The sequence below is a fragment of the Cnephaeus nilssonii genome, assembly GCF_951640355.1.
Source record: "Cnephaeus nilssonii genome assembly, chromosome: 17".
Classification (NCBI taxonomy): Eukaryota; Metazoa; Chordata; class Mammalia; order Chiroptera; family Vespertilionidae; genus Cnephaeus; species Cnephaeus nilssonii.
In genome coordinates this window covers 42,978,970-43,000,417 of record NC_137088.1, presented here as the reverse complement: position 1 = coordinate 43,000,417, position 21,448 = coordinate 42,978,970, and the positions used below count along the sequence as shown (strand labels likewise).

At 43.6% G+C, this 21,448-nt stretch overlaps 1 protein-coding gene across 1 annotated transcript in view; it reads right to left on the bottom strand.

Annotated features, from left to right (window-relative positions):
• Window positions 1–219: 219 nt before the first annotated feature.
• CACNA2D3 (calcium voltage-gated channel auxiliary subunit alpha2delta 3) overlaps window positions 220–21,448 on the bottom strand; it is a gene marked incomplete at both ends in the record, with an annotated part of 817,125 nt that continues 795,896 nt past the window's right edge. Inside the window, 3 exons of the mRNA XM_079795466.1 lie at window positions 220–312; window positions 2,403–2,490; window positions 2,677–2,787. Coding sequence (XP_079651592.1) covers window positions 220–312; window positions 2,403–2,490; window positions 2,677–2,787 — 292 coding nt within the window. The remainder of the gene's footprint in view (window positions 313–2,402; window positions 2,491–2,676; window positions 2,788–21,448) is intronic.

The following is a 21,448-nucleotide window of genomic DNA, read 5'->3' as shown; positions in this document are numbered from 1 at the left end:
GATGAAGGGTGGTGATCATGTAGCAAACTCACATTTACATGACTGGCAAAGTAAAAAGATAACGTTTTTGTCAACATGTCTTTAAGAGTTTATATCACGCACAGTTTAAAATCATGAGATGCTGATGGTTGGACTATATTTCATGTCTCCTATTCGCACCATATTTTGGTTCACAGTTTATCCATTATTTAGCATGCCAGGAGAACATCTCGGTCAGTGTCACCTTAAGAAGAGCAGCAGAAGCAGAGGGGACAGGATAAGGACCATCTTGGCCTGGAGGCTGGGTGCACCCCCACATTCCCTCGCATTTTCCTGCAGGGAAAGGCAGGGCGGGTCAGAGCAGAGACAGAGTCCAAGATGCCTTAAACTGGGCAAGCTATTTCAAGTCCCCAGCCTTCTCCCCACTCTTAAATTGTTTGAACAAAGTCTCTTAGGACCTAGATAATTCAGGGAAATTCACTCGTCTAAATTTCATCAAGTTAGCGATGGGAATCTCTGATTACAGTTGTAAATGTGTAACATATTCAAAATTACTCTTTGCATACTATTATGTAGAATATTCAAGGGGTAAAGGACTATTTATTGGTACAGATGTCTGTTGGGATCATATTATAAAGGCAAAATATTGGCTTTCTAATTTTTCCCGCATCAGAATGTAAGTTAAAAAAATCACATCTAAGGGGGCTGATCATCTTTGGCTATGAAAGGTTTTGTTTCTTCTTTTTATTTTGGGGAAGGAAGGCTGTTGTACAAAAATGAAATATTATTTATTACTTTCTGCAGCGTGCTTTTTATCCAGTGACTGATGAAAGTTTCTCCAACTCCATTATTCTAACTCTCTCATTCAGCTATTTTCTTATTGATGGGCACTCATTTTCTCAACTGCTACAAAGAATGCTCAACAGACAGTGATATTTGCCCCTGCCTGTGGTAGAATGCCCAGTTTGGAAATGCAGCCCTAATGGGTATTTTTGCCTTTCATGGCTATAGCTAGATATTTCATTGTTACCTATGTAATCAGATCACCCACTGACTTGTATCGTTCATGGTTTATTTTTATATGTAGTTGTTGGACTTACCAATTTAAAAGTGCTCTTTATAATTTGATTTGTATATTTTTCAAGTTCTATAAATTGGCTACTGACTTTAATCTTTTTCCATAGAACAGTTATAATTTTTACATAGTTAAGTAAATCTGATTTTCTTCCATAGCTTTCTTGTCTCAGATAGGAAGTTCTCTGCAATCCCTAGGATTTCTACTTAAGTCTAATTTATATTCTTCCTTTTGAATTGAACCTTTGTCATATATAACAGTTTCTATTCTGTTCCATTGACCTCATCTTACTACATCCAGAAACTTACAGAAAAAAAATACTGATTTTTTTAAATGTCTTGTATCAAGTAACCAAAGCAAATTATCTTATTAACTCTAGAAGATTTTACTCTCATGACTCTAGTTGTCCAAGTATAAAGTTCTAGTTTTGACTGAAGTGATTTTAGTGTTTTGGGAACTATTGTTTGCATTTTATATAGAGCTTTTATCATGGGTGGTCATTAACTTTTATCAAAGGTCTTTCCAGCATATGTATAATATGTTGCTATTGAACTTCAACTCCCATTTGAATATAGAAGCAAACATTCTCAATAAATCCCAAGTTCTTATTGGTGCTATACTTTAAAATCTATGCTACATGTTAAAGTCTTTTCTAGGATTTAGATAGTAGTTTAATAACATTAAAATCACTTGCTATTTAAAGTTGTGATTAACACTCAGATGGCTTTGGTGGCATTTAAAAAAACTAGTTTTCCAGTTTCCATATATTAATTTGTCTAGGCACGCTTTTCTTTTTTTTTCAGGGTGTGTGTGAACTTAATTAAAAAAAATATTTTTTGTTAAAGTTTTTGCTCACAGTATTGCAGGAAGTATAGCGCCTTTATAGTCGTGCCTCCATATGGCTAGGGGTTTAGAGGCTTGTCATCCCCCTCCATACACTGGGACCCTCTGTCTGGTATAAACATTGCCACTTTTGCTTTGCGTAAAGTTCTTGTAAATAAAAGGCTTGTAAATATAAGCAGGGGGAATAATTCTCACCACAATTTGAAATAAGTAAACTAAGATGATCAGAGCCACTTCGTGTGTAATAGCAGGTGATGATAATATGACAGCCCTTCCATGGCAGAAAAGATAGGAAGGAAGCTTCTGAATATATCATGGACATGAGAACAGGCTATTAGCCCAGGCTGAGAAGGCACCGAGGGCTGAGAGCAGGGAGCCTTCCTGTAGACGCTTCTTTGATTCTCCTGAAAGGGATGGTTTTCTCACGGGTAAACTACATAGCTATAATGAAATTCTCGTGGCAAATCTGAGGGAGGAAGAGAACAGGAAGGGTTATCAGACTGACCTCAGGATGGAAGCCATGGCAAGATTCCGGACGCCTTCTGATCTTCTGGGCCTTTAAACGCTCACACTTAAGAGATTCGTTATGTTGACTGTAGTTAAGGCAAATTTCCAAAACGGTACTTCCCCCTACTCTGCGTCAGCACTAAAATCCCTTGACAATTTCTTTGTCTCCAACAGTGGGAAGATATCATTTACTCCTCCCCCAGGTTTCCCGACTGTTGATCCCCTTACCAGAGTCAGCAGCAGTAGCTGGGCCTACACATGGAAGGATATACCTGATTTCGATGGGCGCCATGGTGATGGGGGCCACGGACTCGCAGAGGCAGCTGCTGTCCACCACCACCATGAACAGGTTGCTGCTTGGGATTTGCTGGATGACAAAGGACCTGGGGAACAAGAGGCACAGACACGGTGGGCTCACTTACCTTTCCTCTTGTAAAGAGCCACGAGGAAATCTTTTCCCTGGGGGTAACTACTATATTTTAGAAAACAAGTTTCCTAAAGTTGCCTTTTCCATCGGCTCTTCACTTTCAAACACCAAGTTTCACTAAGAAGACAATAGTCTATTTCTATAGCCAACCTGTTGCTAGAGCCATACACAGCTCAAAAGACTCACCTTGGGAAGACTGAGTTTTATGTGTACAAAACATCAGGGTCAGATTTGGCTAATTTACCTCGATTTCCAAGGTCTAAGAGGTTAGGCTTTTCCAAGCCTGCGTTTCTTCCTAAGCATTATCAAAAGTTGCATTTGATGTTCTTCTAAGTTGTTTTTCTCTCCTTTCCTCAGAGACAGACTGAAGCTGTGTCACATGGATGACAAAAGGTGAAGTGAACTTCCTAAACCCTTCGAGATACCGCTCGGCATGGTGTTTGGAGGAAATGAATGCTGGCCCCCAGTGCCTACACCACCTTTAACAAGTCCCACCCTTCTCAAGTCCACAGCAGCTCTGACATTCTGGGTCCATCGGTACAGCTTACTGACTGACACCTGCTTCTTCATTGCCCAATACAATGGAATGACAAAGCGACACCGCCATGAAAACACTCCTTTCACAAGAAATACTGATTCTTTGGAGGAACAACTTAGAGACCCAAATCCCAGATTCTTTCAGAGCCAACAGAGTAGGTAAGTATTTAACCCCAGGCCTAGAATCCCGGTCACTTAACTTTTCCTGATATTTCATCCAATTCAATTTAGCAGGATGAAAGAGACTGTAACCTAACAAAATGTTCAATTCCTCCATGAATTTTACTTTCATTCATCTTTCTCTCAGAAAATTTGTTCTGTTTTCTAGAGCAGCGGTCGCCAACTGGTGGTCTGTGAGGTCCGAAAGGTTGGCGACCGCTGTTCTATAGTGTATCCCCATGCTTTACAAAAATCATCCAATGAAGAAGCATCCTGCTGTTTTGTGGGAAATTAGAAGGGGATGGATCCCTGTTATCTCATATGTTGTAATATCCAAGAATGCCTCTGAGATTACAACACAACCGGCTTCCTTTCTACAAATGCCCAGTGCCTGTTCATTGAACATGACATAGTTTTTTATTTTTTCCCACCCATAGCAGGGAACAGGGCACACCACTGTTCAGCAATGTTCCCCCAATGCCTAACCGCCATATACTCTCTGGGATAATTGCTCTCTGCCCTTCCCCACAACTACACCTGGCCTGAGGGGGGAAAAAATTAAACCTTGCTAACTATCTCAATAAAACTTTAAAAATATCTGCTTTACATTCCCCTTTTAGCACTAGGTGTCTTCTCACCTATGCAAAGACATCGCTTTAGCAGCTGGCCTCTGTAGTGGATTGTGCCTATCAGGACTAAAATAGCCTACCTGAGGTGACTCCCATCAGAGAACCAATGATTTCCATGTTGGAGAAAAGTTAACAGAGTCTCAGAATAATGCCAAACCAAGATCACACAATCCTTTAAAGGACAAATGGTTGACTTAAAAATTAAGCCAAATGAATCGACCAGATGTGCAATAAAGGAGAAAGAGATATAAACATGAAATAGAAGTTCCAAAGGGAGAGAATGTTTTCCAATTGATGAAAAAAAAATTTTTTTTTTCATAGGGCCCATTCTAGCATGAATGAAACTTCAAATCATTAAAGCTATAGACGAATCCTAATATCTTCTCTAGAAACAAATTACTCAAAGAGGAATGAGGATGACAGCAGCTTCTCCCTGGGAATACTTAAGATGAAGAAAACAGAGTAACATGAAGTAAAATGTATGTCAGGTCCAGGGGAAAATTGATTCTAGGTAACTGTAGATAATGATAGAAAATTATATTTTAGAATTTAGGGATAATAGCTAAAAATAGCATGGTAAGTAATATACACATGTACAGAAAAATTTGACAATATTAGTCTAAAATTATTACCAATCACAACAAATGTGAGGTGATTAGATTCACAAAGTAAAAGGCAGAAACTCCTAAATTGCATTGACAAAATACCAGCATTATGATGTTTGCAACAGACACTCCTAAAACAGAATGACGTGGAAAAGACGTCAGATGAGATGTCAAATGACAGGAAAATTTTACCAGAAACATGCTAACAACACAAGAGAGGAACAGGTTAATATTATAATGCAAATATTCAAAGGCAAATCATTAAAATGCAATAAAAACAGTTTATACAATCTGAGTAATTTTTCATATTAAAATAGTGAAATAGTATAGCAAGGAATGACCTGAACTTTTATGATCATAGTGTTCAAACTGATTAGAAATACCAAAGTGATCAATGAATGCATGATCTATTAAAATGTGGAACAAAACCTCTTGAGATCTAAATGTAGAATTTGTTATTTTTATTTATTGGGGTGACATTGGTTAATATTATTTGGGTTTCAAGTGTACATTTCTATGATGCATGATCTGTATATTGCATTGTGTGCTGACCACCCAAAGTCAAATCATCTTCCGTCACCATATATTTGGCCCCCTAAGTTATTTTCAAACACTGGAAACTTCAACACATTCCAAAGAGCAGAACGCATCACTTGCATATCCTTCTTCATGGTATGGTCAAATTAGAAATGAATAGCAAAAAGATATAAGCAGTAGAAATTAAGGTTAAACAACACATTCAATTAATGCTTAAGAATTTAAGAGCAACCCAGACTGAAATCTGTGCAGTTTGATCTTAAGTACTTCTATGGGAAAAAGAAATTTGCACATAAATGAACTCCATTTTTTAATTGAGAAGCTGGCAAAATAAAGACATAAGCTGCACCTGTGCCCCTCTACCTGGTCTTCCCTCTGTACCCTGGGCTAAGTATTGATGCCCTTCTCCAAGGTTGGTCCCCGGATACGTAAGGAGGTGACTGATAGAAGGAGGCGATAAAGGCAATAATTGCACAGATAGTCCCCTTTGTCTACTAGCCATGCCCTTCAGGTTACAAACATGCCGTCATATCTCCTGTCTCAGGAAAAACAAAGCTTCCTGTTAACCTTACCTCTAGCTACTGCCCTGTTTCTCTGTCCTCCTTTATTGTAAAACTCCTAAAAAGAATAATCCACCATCTCCCTCTCTCTACTCTCATTTCTCTCTAATAAGACTGGAGTCCTTACCACGCCACTTAGTTCTCAACCTCCTTTCCCTCTGCCTGCTCCTCACAACAGACTGGTTTCCAGAGGTGGAAGGCTGCAGCTGTCTGCCCATGGTTATCCATTATCCCCAGCACCTACAGTTGTGCCTGGGACACGGAGACTCTCAGTAAATACTTACGGAACTAAAGACAGAATAAACTTATAAAGATAAAAGCAGGAGAATAAAATGCACATTAAAATGTGAAGATAGCTGAAAGAACTAGACTCTGGTTTAAAAGAACATCGACATAAACCAACTTTGGGTGTTCCTGACCAAGAAGTCACAAAGTCATATTAAAACTCGGAAGATAGACATTTAAAACATTTTAAGTGACTATTATGTATATTATTGCAAACAATTTGAAAACTAGAGCAAACACACCTTTGGGGGTAAAATATAAACTGTCAACATTTGGCCAAGCTGTAAAAACCACAAGCAGACCCATAGCCATAAAAAAAACCCGAAATGCTCATTGAAAAAATGCCCACAAGTGAATCCTACCAAATCAACCAAAGAACAGATACTACTATGTTAATATAAACCCCCTGTGAACTCACTGACCAACTGTTAGAACTAATAAAAGAACTCAGCAAGCTGACCAGTTACATAATCAGAGTATAGAACCACAGCCTTTCCCTGACACTGGCAATGCCTAATGAAAAAATATGAGATAAAGAACCAATGACAATATCAATAATCACTAGGAAATGCACAAAGTTAATTCTAGTAAAAGACACCTCTTTTTGAAGAAAATAACCAAACTTTACTGCTTTACTGAACATAAAAAACGAACTAATAATTGGAGGGAAGTACAATGGTTGTGAAAATACACAAATCCTACCTAATAAAATAGTAATATGCAAATTGACCGCACCTTTGCTACAACCAAGCCACGCCCACCAGCAAAAGCCACGCCCACCAGCCAATCAGGGAGAGTATGCAAATTACCCAACAAAGATGGCAGTTAATTTGCATACGCCAAGGGAGGGAGGAGTGAAGACTGAAGACAACTTAGAAGGAAGAGGGAGTAAAAGTGGAAAGCAAGGTGGCTGCCAGAGGGAAAGCCTGGGCGGGGCTGGGTGGGGCGGGGCAGGGCGGAGCGGGGCAGGCAGCAGCAGCATGTGGGTGCAGGCACAGTGGCCACAATGGCGGCAGCAGCGGCAGCGCACGCGGCCACAGCGGCCGCTTGCAGGATTCTTCCTGCAAATGGGCTACTAGTATATATATAAAATCACTGAAAATTAGAGAAATATAAAATAATAAAATGCACTTTTCACAAGCAGATTGGCTACATTTTAAGTCTGTTCTACTATCACATGGAGGAGAGTCTGAAGAAGTGATTATTCGACACTGCTGGTGGGAATGTGACTTTTACAGCCATTTGTATTATTATAATGGAAATAATTTAGATCCTATTTTTTCAGTAGCTTTATTTCTAAGAAACTCTTGCTCATGACCCCAAAAAGCCATGTGGAAAGATGGTCTTGATAGCATTGTTCATTGAGAGGAGAAAAAATACAAAACCCACCTGCAAGTCCATCAATACGGGTATGATTGAATAAGCAACACTATGTGGCTCTGGTCTACTCAGCACCAGATAAAGGGTCAAGGGTAAAGCAGATTGCTACTTACTATCAAGAAAGGATATCCGAAACACAGTAAATAGAAAAAAGTATGTTGTAAAATTAATAATAAGGTATGGCTGTTTAAGCATATGTAATTTTGTTCCAGAGAAGGAGAAAAAGAGACGGGATGGGTAAGACTTATCAGATGTTTGGGAATAAAAAACAAACCAGTAAGCATTCCATGACCTATGTTACACATAGAAAGAATAAATGAACTAAACAATAGGACTTGAGTGAGTTGAACACAAATATAAAGGAACATATGAAGCATCTTCCAAAAAGTAAGAAGGAATTGAAGGACCGAGTGACACTAAATATTTATAAAGCACAGACCATGTCATCTCCAGACTGATGGGTCTCACCTACGTCATCCTTAAATCCAGCACTGGCAACCTCCCTTCTCTGCCCGAGACACACAGATGAAAGTCATGGCTGCTCGGAGGGGGAGAGGCAAGCTACAAACTCGCCCCAGCATCTTTCAGCAAAGCCAGCCTGCATGGGTTCCAGGCACCCTCTGCCTGCTGAGCCCCCATCCTCACCCTCAAGTCTGATCCTTCCACAACATCATCAGTGTAAGAGCAAGGGCGAGGGGTGGGGTAGGGGAGAGGGGGGCAGTGGAGGGGAGAGAAGACTGGCAGAATAATTGTCAAGGGACACTTGAACTGAATCTGTAACGCTGAGGTTCTTTATACAGAGAACTAGAGGCCCGATGCACGAAATTCAGGCAAGGGGCTCGCTCCCTCCTACCTCACCCCCCTGCAGCTTCATCAGGGAGGACATCCGGTCTAATCAAATTACACTTTTATTATTATAGATATGTTCATATATTCTTAGAACATTTAGAAATGGAACATTATGCTAAAGGCAAAAAGTATCAATGTTCTCATGTTACTAACGAGAACACTGGGATTCAGAGAGTATAAGTACTCTTAACAGAAGCGATATGAATAAGACACGGTTGTGCCCATTTTAGAGATGGGGAAAAGAGAGGCTGAGTAACTTCCTAGAGTAATAGGGGCAGAGCTCAAGCCCCCGGCACCCAGGCCTGTTGTGGGTCCACGTCACGGGCAGCAGACCTCTGTCTGTCCTGGAGGGCAGCTCCAAGGAGATGCTGAGCCACAGGGGTGCTCTACAACCACCGTTTGCAGCACACGCACCCTCTGGGTGGAAGGCTCCCCAAGGGTTGTCAGTGAAGCCCCACAGCAAACTTCTCTGTATTTCCCTAAATCCTCAGAGATGAAAAGCCCTGCCTGCAGCGATACCGAAGCAAAGGAAAACAACCCCCTACAAAGGATTTGCCAGCGGAAAGATTAACTGCTTTTCCATATTTTAAAGACTTACTGTCTGCTTATTAACATGGTGCTGCGGCGGGGTCTGGGCAATGTTAGCTGTACATTTATGTGCACAACGTGTATTTATGGCCCAGGGTGCAGGGTTGAACTTCATAAAACACACCTCCATCCAGCTGGGCCCCGCAGCCAGGCTGACGTCACCTGGGGAAGAACCGTGGCCTGGAGGGTTTGCCTGGGGGGCCAGAACCGGCCAGAGGGAAATGCTTCCAGGCAGCACCTCAGCGGTCACTGCTAAGCAGGGAGGGGTCAAAATGCGTGAAATAAATTAGGCCCTCCAGGGAAAGAGAGGAGGAGCGAGGGAAGCAATTGTGATGAGTCCATTGCCAGAACTGAAATAACGCAGTCCTCCCTTCCCCATTCACTGCAGGCTGAGAAAGACTGCAGGGGAAATGATGGGATTTCAAGACAGCCTCCCTGGCGAGGGAGAGTAGTTGCATCATGCTATCTACCGAGAGAGGCTTTGCGGTCCAGATGAGGAAAGCGACCAGGCCGCTCCCCTAATGCTTCCCCAGAAAAGCACGTGTGATGGGAGGGACCCACGGACAAGATTCCCAGAGGACCCCAGGACACACATTTGGGGGACTCGGTTGGCTGGCTTTTCATTGATTGGGTACAAAACTGTGGCTTGAAAACATTGTCAGGGCAGGACAGAACCTTAAAACATTTGGAAATCTTTGGCCCTTTATAGATTTTCACCATTTATAAATTGTCCAGGTGTTACCCCAAGGTAAAATAAAGGACAATGAGGAAGCCATGGGGTTTATTTGAATTTGGCACTGATCCTGTTCTAGGTGCTACTGGATCCCGGGGGCGGGGGGAGGGGTACCTTGCCATTACCATGGATCTCCAACAGGATCTGATTCTCTCTGAAGGTGGGGACAGCCTGTCCCCCAACACGCCCCAAAATGCACTACATTGACCCAGGCCCAAAGTTGTGAAGAGCGAACATTTGGTGACGGGATGTTTAAATTCAAACTACAAGTTAAATATTGAGGATGTCTCCTAGCACAATTCTATAGCCATGCCATGGACCAGCAGGAGGGAGCGAGGGGGAACAGCAGCTCAGACCAAACCAGGTGAAGGGACGCAGAGCAGGGCCTCACCTGCTCACCATGAAGGTCGGCAGGCCTGGGGACTTCACGTTAGCATGTAGTTCTAAAATATTGAAACTGTTTCAGAGCACAGGGAAAGAAGAAAATATTTCAAATGTCTTTTATGAAGGACCCTGATCGAAAACCAAGATTATATATATATATAAAAAAGCTATGGAATAATATCTTTTTTATGAATATTGAGGCACAGATATAGAATAATCCCTTTTTTATGAATATTGGCGCAAAGATCTTAAATGAAAGGCAATAAACAGACTTCACCAGGATATTGCAATAGTAACACAACGGGCCCCAGTGAGGAATGACCTAGGAATTCAAATGAACAAGCTTACTGAGCTGTCTCAGCTTAACAGAAATAGAAACACGAAACAATTCTCCTTTTTTCCAAGTCTCTGTTTTCCACTCTCCTGTGTTGAATCCTGCTTTCTCATCTCGAAATGGTATCTCTGTAGAGATTCCATAACTTTCTGACAACTTTAGGTTAATAAAACCTGTCAGGTCTAGTTTAATACTCTAATCTCATATCTCCTTCAAAGCTCTGTGCTCACTCTTCTTCCTTCTAGCTTCCAGGTTCTCGCTTCTTCAGTAGTTTGGGAAGTGGAGCAGCAGAGAGGTAGGTTTTCTGTGTACCAGGCCACAGTGGGATTCTTGGCCACATTTTCTATGTATGCGGCGGCGGGGGGGTGGGGGGCAGTGGAATTCTCTGGCCACGTTTCCTATGTATGGGGGGAGGGCCACAGTGGAATTCTGGGCCATGGCTTGTTTCCTTACATCACAGATTGGCCTGTGGTACCCTGCATGTGGCCCAGCATCCCTGAGGTTTCCTTGTGAGGTTATCACGGATTCTTCAGAGGACATGATACTCCTCAACACGGCCCCACCTCCATGACCCACGCAGTTCCCGCCCTCAGCAGTCACTCTCCACAGCCCCTTGCCCTCAGGGTGGACCTCCCCTGGAGAGCCGCCCTCTTACCGGGTTTACACAAGATGACAGCCATCTTCCATCTTCCCTTTTGTCCACCTGACCCTGGGAAGCATGCACCTTTGCTGGCCCAGCCACAGGCCAATTCAGTGTGGCCCCTTCTCCAAACCCTGACCTCTCCCCCCAGGTTCCTTTGTCCCGCTGAGAGAGGCCAGGAATAGACTGCTGCCTAGCAGATATCCCACCAGAGCTGGGCTTCCCTTCTTTCACGTGCTCCTGAAAGGATTTTATCAATTCTGTTGTTTGTAGGAAAGCGTCTCTAGGAGCATCCTCCACTGCCCATCAGGCTCCCAGCAGGAAACACCACCCCTGGAGGGATGAACCTCTTTCCATAAACCATCTCTTCTTGGTTAGGCCCCTCACCAGTCTTCACATGGCAGACTAAAGGTGGGCCAGCTGTCTACCCTCAAATAAGCTTGGGGGCGGGGGGGCGGGAAGGGGGTGTTGCAGGGAGGGTTTCCAACTCTAAATTGGTGCCTGCTAAAAGGCTCTTCTCTTTAAAACCTGTGGTGCCTAGTGTCACTTTGTCCTCGCCTCAATATAAGACTACATGGGAACCCCCACTTGACAACTGTTCTGTCCTCCCAGTAAACAGATTCACGTAAGACGCCCTATACCTGGCTGGGATCTGTTCAATAGGGGCCTAAATGACAAAAATCCCATCCCTGAAAACCGTCCTGAAGAGAACAGAAATGGGGTCTTGATTCTGAACCCAGTTTAGCATCAGGCTTCAGAATGAGACACAGAGTTAATTAGAGTCAGAAGTGGAGGCTCACGCCCCCTCTATTATTCCTCATTGTTCAGAAAGTGCCAGCCTGTGCAATTAAACCAGAAAAAAGAGGGGTGATTAAGTATTGGAACAAAGGAAGTATTCACAGGTACCTAAACTGTGCCCTGCCCTCACTCCCAGTACTCATTTCCCCTTTCCCTGTACCTCTTAGCGGTGCCACCGTCTATTGAGTGACACAAGCAGAGAGCTTGAAGTCATTATCGACACTCCTCTTTGACATCACCTTGTGCTGATGTGACCATCTCCTCAACCCCTCTCCCGTCCATCCCTCCATCTCCCTTTCTTCGGGGCAGCTGTGTGGGCCGGGCACTAATGCAGTCACAGGGGACCTACACTCAAAAGGCTTGTACTTGGCGTTTACAGCTCTGCAGGCTGGATCGGCTTGAAATTTTTAATTTTATCTTTGATTTTGTGTCTTTAAGTGAAGTCCAAGGGACAATAGAGCATGTGTGGGGGAAGGTGGAGGGAAGAGGTGCTGAACTGCATGGCTCCTGCCCCTGCCCAGCAAACCCATGACCCTCCAGCCCTTTCAGAGGCCTGGCTGCAGGCATGGGATGGGCTGAGGCATGGCAGCAGTGAATCCAAGGGTCCTATGACTGATTAAATTTAGTTTCAAACCCTAGCTCTAAAATCATCTCGCTCTTTATATATGTCTATGTCTATGTCTATGTCTATGTCTATGTCTATGTCTATGTCTATGTCTATGTATGTCTATGTCTATATCCATATCTATGTCTATATCCATATCTATGTCTATATCTCTATGTCTATATATGTCTATCTCCCTCTCTATCTCTATCTCTACATCTACCTATATCTAGATATCCCTCAGAGATCCAGCCTTTCCCCTGGATAACCAGCAACCCTCAAGGCAGCAGAAGACAGTAGCCCAGACCTGGCTAATGGTCATAGGCTAGGACCTCCGGCACAATAAAGATGACATCCTGACCTAAGCTCTGTTTCAGCTCCTGAGTCCTAAGGTGGAATGACCCCTGGCTACTTTCCCCTGGGATCAGACAGTGGGACATAGGGACAGACCTCAGAACTGTCCTCAAGACCCTAAGAAATGTTTCATCATCCTCACCTGCAACCATTCTGCTCCCAGCACCACCCGAACCCCTAACCCACAATGCCTTGTGATTCTGCCCTCTACAATCTGTAACCCACACACATCGGGAGTCGGGTCTTTAGAGCCTACACTCCCGTCTCCATATTGGCCAATTCAAAATTAAACCATTTTCCTCTATATCCTGCGAACTCCTGTTCGGGCACTTCTTTGGGCCAGTGCACCCAGGCAAGTGAACTAAAAAAAAACATTGGGGTTCAGGTAACAGCAGCTGGCAGCACCCCAACACATGCAGCCTGTGACCCAGCAGGTACCGAGTGTGTCCTGGTGCTAAGATGGAAATCCTTTGTCGAGTGGCTGCCCACCATGAGCTGGGGTGGTGAGCCTGTGGGAAGGGGAGATGGAGTCCACCCCTCCAAGCAGGACATGGCACCTCAGCACCGTGGCAGAAGAAGCTGCACACCCCACAGAGTAATGGGGGCAGGACCCAGGGGTGCCTATGAGGGTCTGTATTGACCCAGTAAGTGTCCCTGCAGTGGAGGAGCACAGTGTTCAATAGCAAAAGTATATAGACATAGATTTATACACGTACGGCTGGTCAGGAGAGGCCACGGAGGCCATCTTGAAGGGGAGAGAGGCTGTTATCAGAAGCCTAAAAATTCCAGGAATCTACAACAACACCCAGTGAACAGCTGTGAACCAAGGAACACCGGTCCCCAAGCAGCGTGAACACGAAGATTTGGAGGAGTTCTGCACCTTCTCACGGAAAAGTCAGATTTCGCCTAGGATAAGGTGAGGTCTGTGATCCGGGCAGGAGAGAGAGATGCGCACAACGGGAGCTAGAGGATCTGGGGAAGTCTGTGCACCACAAAACCCACGGCTGTTGCCCTAACCGGTTTGGCTCAGTGGATAGAGCGTTGGCCTGCGGACTGAAGGGTCCCAGGTTCGATTCCGGTCAAGGGCATGTACCTTGGTTGCGGGCACATCCCCAGTGGGGGGTGTGCAGGAGGCAGCTGGTCAATGTTTCTTTCTCATGGATGTTTCTAACTCTCTATCCTTCTCCCTTCCTCTCTGTAAAAAAAATCAATAAAATATATTTTAAAACAAACAAAAAAACCCTGCGGCCATTGGGGCTAGCATGATCTGCGAATGTGGAAGGGGATCTTCAGGGCTGCTAACAGAAGGGAACTCTAAAAAGCAACCCATAGCTGAACTGGGCACAAAAGGGCAGCCTAAAAATTTTAACAGTGTGCTGGCTGATTAGAGCCAAGGGGAAAAAAGACTGTACAGACTTGCGCGCAGCACCGGAGTTTGCACACTTACTCTGGGTCTTTTTGTTGTTGTTGTTGTCTCTTTAAATCCTTGCTTTTGATTACTAAGCCCAATACATAGGATCATCCAATTGGGGACACTCTAAGAGACTGCAGGGGAAAGTTGTTTTTGTTGAACCTGGGGATCAGAGCGGGAATAACAATCAGAAAACCAGCTCTGGGGCAGTCCATTCCCCCAAACCAATACTAATTGCCACAGGGGAAACAAAATCTAAGCACTAGCTAGAGAGGACTTATAGACCCGGAGATCAATCCAGAAACACTGCCACCCAGGGGTTGAATCACAAATTGACTCTTGTGTAAACACAAAGGAGTATAAGAAGCAAAGAAGTACTGCCTGCTTGAAAATCAAGACTGTGGCTTACAACATTGAGGAACAGTGGAACGCAGGGAACTTCAATATTGTCCTGACTAGGAAACGGGTGTGTCAAACAGAACAGTAGAGGAAGTGAATGACCTTCACTACTGCACATTTTTATTTTTTTCATCTTTCACTTAAATTTTTTTCTTTTTTCCTCACTTGATTTTACCTTTTTAATTATTACATTTTTATTTTTAATCAGTATTATTACTACTACTATTTTACCTTTTTTAACCCTTTGCACTCGCTTGCTTTTTTCTCGATTCCTTTATTCTAATGCTAACCGTGTCAAGTCACACTCGATATCCGAGTGCAAAAGGTTAAAAAAGTGCCATTTTATTTTCTCTTTATTTTGGGATTAGTGTTCTACATTCTATTTTCATCTTTCCTTTAGCATCATTTTACTCTATCTCAACATTACCTTTATGCCAACACTCTCTTCTTCACTTTTCCCCTTTTGTTGTCCTGTTTTTCTTACCCTATTCCTGCTTTAGATTTTCCCTATTCCTTCTTTTCACGCTGTTAAAATTTCACCCTACTTATATATCTAGTTTCCAATCCCCTGCTCTAAGTCCATATACACCTCTCTCTTCTCTTTCTTCACTATCCAATTTTTTTTTCTCTCTGTCCTTTTGTTATTTGCTTGATTATTGATTATATTGTTTTTTTTATACTTTGTGAGATTGTTTTGCTTTTTCTTTTTGTTTTTTTATTTTGTTTTTTGCTTCTATTTTCCCTTGCCTTGTTTGATATTAGTTGTTGTTTGTAGTTTGCATTCATCTCTAGGTATTTGTTGCTTGCATTTGTTGAGATTAGTGGGTGTTCTATTGGAGTTTTCTCACCATATAGTTTTTTCCCCTTTTTTATTCTCTTTCTTTTCTCACTTTTTTTTCCTTTTCCCAATTTCATTTTTGCACTCCTTTTTCTCCTTCTCCTTCTCCTTCTTCTTTCATTCTTATCCCCTAATTCTCTTTTCTCTAGTGGTCACCTTTATTTGGGGTTATTAGTATCGTGAATACATTTGTGTTCAGTGCCTTGTGTGTTGTATTTTGTGCCTTTAAATCAACGCAGGAGAGAGAGAACTACATAACCAGACACTTGGAGAAGAGAGATCATGGGGAGACAAACAGCCCGCATCTGAAAGAAAAGGAGGCATCACCAGAAAAGGAAGTAAATGAAATGGAGGCAAGCAACCTGTCAGAGAAAGAATTCAGAGAAATGGTCTTAAGGTGGCTTAAAAGAATGGAAGACAAATTCAACAATATGCGTAAGAACCAAGAGGAAATGAAGAAGAACCAAGAATAAATGAAAAATGACATCGCTGCTATAAAGAACTCAGTAGAAAGCATCAACAGTAGACTAGAAGAAGCCGAGGACCACATCAGTGAGCTAGAAGACAAGGTAGGGAAAAATACCCAAGCAGAGCAGCTTCTAGAAAAAAAAAATTAAAAAGCAGGAGGAGAGCCTAAGGGAACTTTGGGACAACACAAAATGAAACAACATCCACATATTAGGGGTGCCAGAAGGAGAGGAAACTGAGTAAGGAATAGAAAACCTGTTTGAAGAAATAATGACAGAAAACTTCCCTGATGTAGGGAAGAAAAAACACACACAAATCCAAGAAACTCACAGAGTCCCAAGCAAAATGAACCCCAAAAGACCAACACCAAGGCACATTATAATTAAGTTGGCAAACACCAACGACTAAGTAAGAATCTTAAAAGCGGCCAGAGACAGACAGAAAGTTACCTACAAAGGATCCCCTATAAGAATAGGGACTGATTTCTCAACAGAAACACATCAGGCCAGAAGAGAATGGAATGAAATATACAAAGTCATGCAAAGGAAGGGTCTGAATCCAAGAATACTGTACCCAGCAAGGCTATAAATCAAAATTGAAGGTGAAATCAGGAGCTTCACAGACAAAAAAAGGACTAAGGGAGTTTATTACCACCAAACCAGCAATGCAAGAAATGCTAAAGGGTCTGCTGTAAAAAGAAGAAATAGGAAGCGAAGAAGGAACACGGGGGTAAAGAATGAAAATGGCGACAAACAAGTACCTATCAATAATAACTTTAAATGTAAATGGATTAAATGCCCCAATCAAAAGACATAGGGTGACTGATTGGATAAGAAAACATGACCCATATCTCTGTTGTCTACAGGAAACCCACCTCAGAAAAAAGACGCACACAGACTGAGGGTGAAGGGATGGAAAAAGGTTTTTCAGGTGAATGGAAATGAAAAAAAAGCTGGGGTAGCAATACTTATATCTGACAAATTAGATCTCAAAGTGAAGGACATAGAGATAAGGAAGGCCACTTCATAATACTAAAGGGAGCAATCCAACAAGAAGAAATAACTCTGGTAAACATATACGCACCCAATACAGGAGCACCCAAATACATAAAAAAAAAACTTCTGGAGGCTATCAAGGGAGAGATTGACAGCAATACAATAATAGTAGGGGACTTTAATACTCCACTATCACCATTGGACAAATCCTCTAAACAAAAAATCAGCAAAGAAACAGCAATCCTAAATGACTCACTAGATCAGATGGAATTAATTGACATCGTCATAACATTTCACCCCAAAGCCACAGAATATACATTCTTCTCAAGTGCACATGGGTCATTTTCAAAGATAGACCATATATTGGGTCATAGGCAAAGTCTCTTAAAATTCAAGAAGAGAGAAATCATATCAAGCAACTTCTCAGGTCACAGTGGCATAAAACTGGAAATCAACTACAATAAAAACAATCCAAACAAATCAAACACATGGAGACTAAATAGCATGCTACTAAACAATGACTGGGTTACCAGAGAGATCAAAGAAGCAATAAAAAACATCATGGAAACAAATGACAATGAAAACACAAAAATCTAAAATCTATGAGACAACACGAAAGCAGTCTTGAGAGGGAAGTTCATAGCTCTACAAGCCTACTACCAAAATAACAAGAAACAATGGTAATAAATTACCTAACCCTACAACTCAAAGAGTTAGAAATAGAACAACAAGAAAAGCCCAGTGTAAGCAGAAGGAAGGAAATAATAAAGATCAGAGTGGAGATAAACAACATAGAGACCAAAAAAAAAAAAGATCAACAAAACCAAGAGCTGGTTCTTTGAAAGGATAAACAAGATCGATTAACCTCTAGACAGGCTCACCAAGAAGAAAAAGAGAGGACCCAAATAAACAAAATCAGAAATGAAAGAGGAGAAATAAAAACAGACCTCACAGAAATACAAAGTATTGTTAAAAAATACTATGAACAACTCTATTCCAACAAACTGGACAACCTGGAAGAAATGGACATATTCTTAGAAAAATACAACCTTCCAAAACTCAGTCAGGAAGAATCTAAAAATCTCAATAGGCCAATAACTATGGAAGAAATTGAAGCAGTCATCAAAAAGCCTCCAGCAAACAAAAGCCCGGGCCAGACGGCTGCACAGGGGAGTTTTACTAAGCATTCAAAAAAGAACTAAAACCTATCCTCCTCAGACTATTCCAAAAATTCAAGAGGAAGGAACACTTCCAAGCTCATTCTATGAAGCCAGCATCACCCTAATACCAAAACCAGATATAGACAACACAATGAAAGAGAATCACAGGCCAATATCCCTCATGAACATAGATGCCAAAATCCTCAACAAAATTCTAGCAAATCGGATCCAGCAGTACATCAGAAAGACCATACACCATGACAAAGGAGGATTTATCCCAGGGATGCAAGGATAGTACAATATCCGCAAATCAATAAACGTGATACATCACATAAATTGAGATAAAAACCACATAGTTATATCAATTGATGCAGAAAAAGCATTTGACAAAATCCAACACCCTTTCTTGATAAAAACTCTCAGCAAGGTAGGAAAGAAGGATCATTCCTCAACATAATAAAAGCCATATATGAAAAACCCACAACCAACATCATACTCAATGGGCAAAAACTAAAACCATTTCCCCTAAGAACAGGAACAAGACAGGGATGCCCACTCTCACCACTCCTGTTCAACATAGTACTGGAAGTATTAACCATTGTGATTAGACAAGAAGAAGAAATAAAAGGCATCCAAATTGAAAAAGAAGAAGTAAACTGTCCTTATTCGCAGATGACATGATATTGTACATAGAAAACCCTAAAGACTCCATAAAAAACTATTAGACTTAATAAATGAATTCAGCAATGTAGCAGGATACAAAATTAACGCCAGAAATCTATGGCATTTCTATACACCAATAGTGAACTTACAGAAATAGAGACTAAAAAAGCAATCCCATTTACCATCACACCAAAAAAATTAAGATACCTAGGAATAAACTTAACTAAGGAGGTAAAAGACCTATACACGGAAAACTACAGGACACTGAAAAAAGAGATAGAGGAAGACATAAACAGATGGAAGAACATATCATGTTCATGGATTGGTAGAATCAACATAATTAAAATGTCCATACTACCCAAAGCAATCTATAGATTCAATGCACTCCCCATTAAAATACCAATGGCATATTTCACAGACCTAGACAGAACTCTCCAAAAATTCATCTGGAATTAAAAAAAAAAAAAAGACCCCGAATAGCTGCAGCAATCCTGAGAAAGAACAACATTGTAGGTGGGATATCAATACCAGATTTCAAGCTATATGCCCATCAGCAGGTGAGTGGATTAGAAAACTATGGTACTTCTACACAATGGAATACTATCTTACCTTATAATAGAGAAACATGCAAATTGACCGCACCTCCGCTATGCCCACGATTGGGCCGGCAGGAGGCTGGGGGCGGGACTCCGGGTGGCATTTCCGTTGAGAAGATAAAGATGGAGGTGCCCAGTAGCCGGGCCCATGCCGCCGCTCAGGGGGGTGCCTGGGGCGATCGGCACCCCGGGGGGCGTGGCCGGGCCCATGCCGCTGCTCCGGGGGGTGCCTGGGGCGATCGGCACCCCGGGGGGGTGTGGCCGGGCCCATGCCGCCACTCCCTGGGGTGCCTGGGGCGATCGGCACCCCGGGGGCGTGGCCGGACCCATCGGCATCCCGGGGGGGCGTGGCTGGGCCCATGCCGCCGCTCCCGGGGGTGCCTGGGGCCATCGGCACCCTGGGGGGCGTGGCTGGGCCCCACCCGCCCCTCCCGCCCCTCCTGGGGGGTCCCAGGGTTGATCGGCCACCTGGGGGGGCGTGGCCCTGCCCCTCCTGCCCCTCCCGGGGATCCTGGGGGCAATCGGCCACCAGGGGGGGCGTGGCCCGGCCCCTCCTGCCCCTCCCGGGGGTTCCGGGGGTCAATCGGCCACCAGGGAGTGCGTGGCCCGGCCCCTCCAGCCCCTCCCGGGGTCCGGGGGGTGATTGGCCACCTTGGGGGGCTTGGCCGTGCCCATCCCGCCCCTCCCGCAGCTCCCGGGGGTCCCAGGGGCCGAGGCTTTCCGGGCCTTGGGCACCAGCGGGGAGCCTGCACCGATTGCAGGAAACCACTGGGGGTCGGCTCCTGTGATCGGTAGCAGGGACCCTGGGTGCGGCGAGCCCAAGGCCCGAAAGCCTGGGGCGGAGGCTTTCCCGGCCTTGGGCACCAGTGGGCAGCCTGCACGGATCGCAGGAAACCACTGGGGGTCGGCTCCTGCGATCCTTAGCAAGGATGTTGAGGAGCCCAAGGCCACCGCCCGGGGCCAAGCCCCGACCCTGAAAAAGGCAGAAGGCAGTGGCCACAGCCAAGGCCTGGGTCCCTGGTGCCGGCAGAAAACTGGTGCAGGCAGCCAGGTGAATGAAGGTCTATTGCACGAATCTTCGTGCAAACGGGCTACTAGTGCTGCTATAAAAAAGGAATTCTTACCATTTGCAGCAGCATGAATGGAACTGGAGAGCATTATGCTAAGTGAAATAAGCCAGTCAATGAAAGAAAAATACCACATGATCTCACTCATTTATGGAAAATAAAGAACATTATAACCTGATGAACAAAAAGGTAGATACAGAGGCAATAAAGCATCAAACAGACCGTCAAATTACAGCGGGAAGGCTTGGGAGTCTTGGGGAGGGGGGGGGAAAGAGATCAACCGAAGGACTTGTATGCATGCATATAAGCACAACCAATGGACACGACACTGGGGGCGGGGTGGGATAAGGGCATGCAACAGGGAGTAGGGGAGGCTGGGGAAAGGTCAATGGGGGGAAAAAGGTATATGTACTATTTGTAATACTTTAAACAATAAAATTAAATTAAAAAAAAAAAAACAACAAAAGAGAGGCCAGGGGAAGGAAAAGAGTGTTTTACCTATCAGTACCGTTAATGACAATTTTCCCTGCTTTTTAAATTAGCAGCCCACATGTTCATTTTGCACCGGGCCCGCAAATTGCATAGCTGGCCGTGCCATCCTGCTTCATGTCTGGCATATCTTCCAACTGGTTTCCCTACCGTGGCCCAATCTCTCTTCCCGAGGTGGTCTAGTTCTTCCCAAGTTCAAGGCTGATCATTCCACCTCCCCCTTCACACATTTCCACGACCTCCTTAGCCTCTACCAGGGGCTGCACCTGAGGGTGCACACCAGGTCCTGTGTGACCAGCTGGCTCTCTTCCCCGCGGATGCCTTCACCCGTCCACGCACTAAGCCACCTTCCTCCCTGAGGACCAGGCGTGCGAGCCTACCTTGGGCTCCTGAATGCTTCATGCTGCTTCTCCTTCTGTGCCAAGACCCAGACTGAGCTCCGTTTCTTGGCCTGGGCTGCTCATTGGAATCACCTGGGGAGCTTTTTCTTTTATTTTATTCGCCTGTGTGCTTGGGCCACAACTAAAACCAATCATTAGAATCCCTGGATGTAGG